Source organism: Apaloderma vittatum, unplaced genomic scaffold (assembly GCF_000703405.1).
Source record: "Apaloderma vittatum isolate BGI_N311 unplaced genomic scaffold, ASM70340v1 scaffold22763, whole genome shotgun sequence".
In the NCBI taxonomy this organism is placed as follows: Eukaryota; Metazoa; Chordata; class Aves; order Trogoniformes; family Trogonidae; genus Apaloderma; species Apaloderma vittatum.
In genome coordinates this window covers 13,936-19,071 of record NW_009707762.1, presented here as the reverse complement: position 1 = coordinate 19,071, position 5,136 = coordinate 13,936, and the positions used below count along the sequence as shown (strand labels likewise).

At 39.5% G+C, this 5,136-nt stretch overlaps 1 protein-coding gene across 1 annotated transcript in view; it reads left to right on the top strand.

Moving 5' to 3' along the window:
• The first annotated feature begins 149 nt into the window (after positions 1-149).
• The window catches only part of FRRS1L (ferric-chelate reductase 1-like), a 6,192-nt gene continuing 1,205 nt past the window's right edge, over positions 150-5,136 (top strand). The window contains exons 1-3 of the mRNA XM_009866330.1: positions 150-328; positions 1,333-1,416; positions 1,900-2,038. Coding sequence (XP_009864632.1) covers positions 150-328; positions 1,333-1,416; positions 1,900-2,038 — 402 coding nt within the window. The remainder of the gene's footprint in view (positions 329-1,332; positions 1,417-1,899; positions 2,039-5,136) is intronic.

Here is a 5,136-nt window from a genome sequence, read left to right as displayed (position 1 = left end):
CCTCGCGAAAAGCCTCCCGGTTTTTTGTGGGTTTCGAAACGGCGTGCCATGTCCCCAGGGGTAAGAAACGCGACAACCCTAGATTTTGGGGTATCTTTTGGTTGTGTTGGGTTTTTTTGTGTGTTTTTTTTTAATTTACAAACGGCACAATGTTAAAACATCCAATGTTGCGGTTAGGCTCCATTGAAAACCAGTTGTTCGATCCATTTGGAAAAAAAAGTCAAAAACAAAGGAATAAGTCAGAAGATGCTATGGCTGTTTTTCGCAGTGATGCTCCGCTACAGGCTGCTGTGAAATTTTTCCAACTTAAGACCCAGGCCCTGATACGGTTCGTGGAGGCTGTGACCTGCAGTTGATGGCACGCTTTCTGTCCCCACTGGCATTGTCAGAAATCTGAGGAAGCGAATCGGGGCTCCCCAGTGCCTCCAGCTGTGTAGGTTAAGCATTTGTTTGCAGGTGCCTTAACGAACAGCAGCGTTTTATTTCCTCTTCAGTAAAGCACTTTCTGGTTTCACAACTAGCACTTTGGTTTTCAGTTGCCTAAGTAGAAGAGCATCCTTTTAAAATATCTGTATTCACACAACAGACCCAAACTTCTACAAGCCAAGACAGAAAATGTCTGTTTGCCAGCATTTGCACTGTCTCCTTGGTATGCTATCGCACAGCAGACAGGGAATTGCTTGGAATCATAACTATAGGTTGGTTTGGGTCTTCCTTCACAAGAAATTGCAGGTCATAACTGCAGGCAATTCCATCTTTTACCTTTTACTCTTTTACTCTTTTACCTTTTATTGCAACGAGGATTTTTTTTTACTTCGTAACAGAGGATGCATTATACAAGGTCCTTTTGGTATCCGTTCCTACAGCTCTGAATGTGCTGCCCTCCATTTATACTTAATGCTGTCATTTACAGCTAAAGGAGTCAGATTTAGTTCCCTTATGGATTTCGTGAGGGGACTAATGGTGCACAAAGAGATAGAGGATAGCTGAGTGGAGATCCCTAATCATTATTTGACTGCACTACTCCGTGTTCCTGATGCCTTAAGTTAACTTTTGCTCTCGGTGTAGCAAAGCCATGCTCCAGCATCCTTCTTCCTTCTTGATGAATCTAGGAAACCTGAGAAAATTCTTGGTTTCAGTTATCAGTGTTACTTTGGTACCTGGATCCAGGACCATCTGAGCAAAGGACTGTGTGTATGAGAAAGTAGTTCCTCATCAGAACAGCTCAGTTATCAGCAGGCAGAGTAAATGCTATTGGAACCCTTTCTCTTTAGTATTATTGCTTTTTGTTCCTGGTATTTTATTTATTAATGATTTATTCTGATTATACAGGTTACTTTTCCCTACTGCTCCTCCTGTGGATCCATTTGCAAAAATCAGAGTGGATGACTGTGGAAAAACCAAGGGATGTTTCAGGTCAGTCTGAGCTAAGACTGCAGACACCTTTATGTTTGCAAATGCTGACTGATTGCATTGGAGACTTTAGTAAATGTTCCACATTCATTTAAATAAGTTTTTATCATTTAAGAACACACTTTGTAATTATATAATATACTATTTGAGGAAGCTGGATTACTTAGGGATGTACATCGTAGTTATGGACCCACACCTATGTCATGTTTCTTGTCGTTTCATGAAGCACTTAGAAACCCAGGGCTAGGAAGCTCATCAGAGTAACACTGTGTGTAATTAACTGCTGGCCGTGCTGTTTAAATACAATACATTCTTACACTGAATAGAGTAATAATTGAAACACTGAATTAATGGTGCTTTGTATATAGCATAATGTAGTATGTTTTATTGCCACTATACCAAAATGCATTCTTTAGATTTTTCTTGCAGAAGCGTAATTCAGTTCCATAGCAGGGAAAAGTTACGTATATTTCCAATTCTACATAGGTACGGTAAACCTGGGTGCAATGCGGAGACTTGTGACTACTTCCTAAGTTACCGTAGAATAGGAGCTGATGTTGAATTTGAGTTGAGTGCCGATACTGATGGCTGGGTGGCAGTGGGATTTTCCTCAGACAAGAAAATGGTAAGACATGTACAGTTTTTCACATTGACACTGTGCACACTGGGAGAAAAAGTAAGGCCTGCTGCCTCCCAGAAACTGCCTCATCCCTCCTAACACGTCCTTTTCCTTCCTCTCTGACAATTACAACACTATTTTGATTCAACTCTGAATGTCTGAATGTTATTAACTTTTTGCCTTTTTATTAGAAAAGCACTCAGGAATTGTCCTATTCACATGAAAATGTCCTGTCATGTTTCTTGTCAGCGTTACTGTGACAAAAAGCACATGAGAAACAAAATAGCTAATAATTCTATTCTTCAGTAAATCAGCTGCCTTTCAGCAATATAAATATGACTTCATCATTAAACTTTGGAAACTTTGTTTCTTTCATACCTTTGTGGTGTTCCACGGGAGCCACAAATGTGTGGCAAAATGACTCCTGCTGATTTAAACATACCTGCTCTAGAAAGCAGTCTCGCTAAAATTTCTTCTTCTATCTCTCCTGGATTTTATCAGATTTGGGTTTATGCTTACTCCTGTACTCACTTTTTCATTCAAAAGCTTCACTTTTCATTGTGTTCCAGTGAGCAGAACAGGAGTGTGTACTGTGTGAACTTTGAAAAACTTGAGCAATAGATGACTTATGCAAAGATGTTTTGCCTGTGATCCTTGGTAAAGCGTGCCGTTCATAATGTAGCCGTTCATACACAGGAACACTCCTGAGCACATAAAACAATACCGAACCTTTGTCCTAAATCCAAGAGGATAGGACCGTTTCTTATGCAGTTGTAAGCAGTAGTCTGAAAAAAATGCAGAATTTACACATCCTGGGCTAGGACCCACAAAAATGAACGGAAAGACCCACGCTGACTTACCAGTGTTTCTCTCAGACCCCAAAGGAGAAATAGAAAGAAAATGTGAGGGCAGGTACTTTTCAGTCATTACTACACACATTTTAATATGACACTGTAAATAAAGACAAGAGAGATAGAAGTCTCATAAAGAACAGTTCACATTACAAGAAATAGTTCATGTTTTTTTAATGTTGTGAGGAATGGTTTTACAGCCAAAATTTGGGAAGAGTATAGCTGCCTGGAAATGCAAGTACTCAACGGCATTTCCAAAGCAGCTCAGCACCTTTAGGTATTTGGCCCCAAGCTATCGGAGATGCTGTTATCAGTTTGTACCTCTGATATACCAGTGGTAGATCCCAGGGTCCCACTGCCTGCATCTCATCAGCCCCTTGGAGAGCAGGTGTTAGCTTTCATCCCAGGCACACTAAGCAGTATAATAAGTCTTTGTTAAGAAGAACAAGAAAAAGTGTCAAGTGAAAGGTTTTGCTTCCGAATGTTCTGTGTATGTAATCTAAAGCCCATCAGTCAGCTGGACTGAAACAGCTAGGATCTGTCTTCCCTTCTTGCTCCCCTGCTGACTTTTTTGTAATCGTTTTTTGTAACTTCCAGGATGTTTTAGTGTCCTGGGATGTGCAGGCACCAATGGTAAAATGACTCTGGATCAAAACAGCTTAGCTGTGAGTAGTGAGCTGTGCTCTGGAGGCCCTAATTGAAATGGTATGGCCTGGATAGCTACAGAAGTTCAGGGAAAAAGAACTATTTTGTGTCCTCAACAGATTTTTTTTTTAAGTCCTGTGACCTATTTCTTTGTCTCAAATGGCGTTATGCTTTTCCACTTGCAGGCTTTTGTGCCTAGGTAGGATTTTGTAATGCCATTCTGTTAATTGAGAATCAGAATGCTTTTTCTTTCCTTTTCTTTAATTTTTTTTTTCCTGTGTGAAAACAGCTTTATTTTTGCCTCTTTCTACTCAAGAATGAGGGTTTCGTGCTCAGATGTATAAAAGTAAAACTTGGAAAATAAGTTATGGAGTGCAAGGGCAGGCTCAAAGCAGAAGCTGGAAAGGTTGTCTGCAGCAAAACCAAGGTGCAGAAACTGTTCAAGCACGTGTTTTGCCTGGTTGTCCCATTTTTCTCTCACTTTTTGGCACATCTTTTACAAATCCACATAGCAGTATTCCCAGAAATGCATCCTTTTCCTCTCCTTTCCCTATAACAAAGAACTGAGGAGAGATGATCATGCTAGCAAGCATTGTGTCTATCAGCAGCAGCCGGACATATCAGAAAGATGAACATTGGAGACGCGGGGCCTGTATTTAATATGGTGCCGATACGTGTGGCAGCAGTCTGTGGTAAAATGCCAATCGTCCAGCTTGCACAGTGTTGTAGTGGTTCTTGATTGTAAGATTTCTGTGAGACAGTACTCCTAAAATTAGTGTTAATCCCTGAGCGATACAGTGCTCTACCACTTTGGCAGTGACCCTGAGTAACTGTCCTAGCAAATGGTTTAATATTTCTTAATATTTCTACAAATGACCTCTGCAAACAACTGTTGCCTGCTTCATTCTGTCTGTTGTTTCTTTGCTTGGTTGTAATGCTTGGTGGCTGTTTATGCTCTGTGAAGAAGCACAGATTGATTACTTTTTTTTTATTGTATCTTCTGGTGTTCTGTAGCCTCTGACTACATGCTGAACATTTTTCATTTTCTTTCAAGAGATATAAAAAGTGATGTTCCTTTAAGTGAGCATAAGGAGAGATTAGGAAAGACAGACTGTTATTGGTTTTTCATGTTAAATAGACTTACTTCTTCTGTTTTTAGTACACTGCATTGGTTTTCTGTTCATAATTTGATGTGGTGGATTTTGTATACACCAAAAGCTCAAGACTGCGAGTGTTTATGAAGCAGGATCCAGGAACTTCAAGCATTATGTGAGAAAGCAGCCTTCCACTGATCAATTAATTATGTGATGTCAGGCTGATCTCATGTCTTACAAATATGTTTTATATATGTTAGGTAAAATAACCCTTAGAAAGACCAAAAAAAGAATTCAGAGATGGCAAGATTAAGTAAATATTATTATCTATTTCATGCTTTTCAATCTGATTGAAGACACATGGTTAGGGAAGCAAATATTTCTGTATATATATAATTTAGAAAGAAGGAATGAGAGGCCCAGGTCTTGATTAGTTTTTGCTAATGAAAATTACAGACATAAATGAGGAATTGCTCTGTGACACTTGTGTTTTCCTTCTACCACTGTGTTTTTA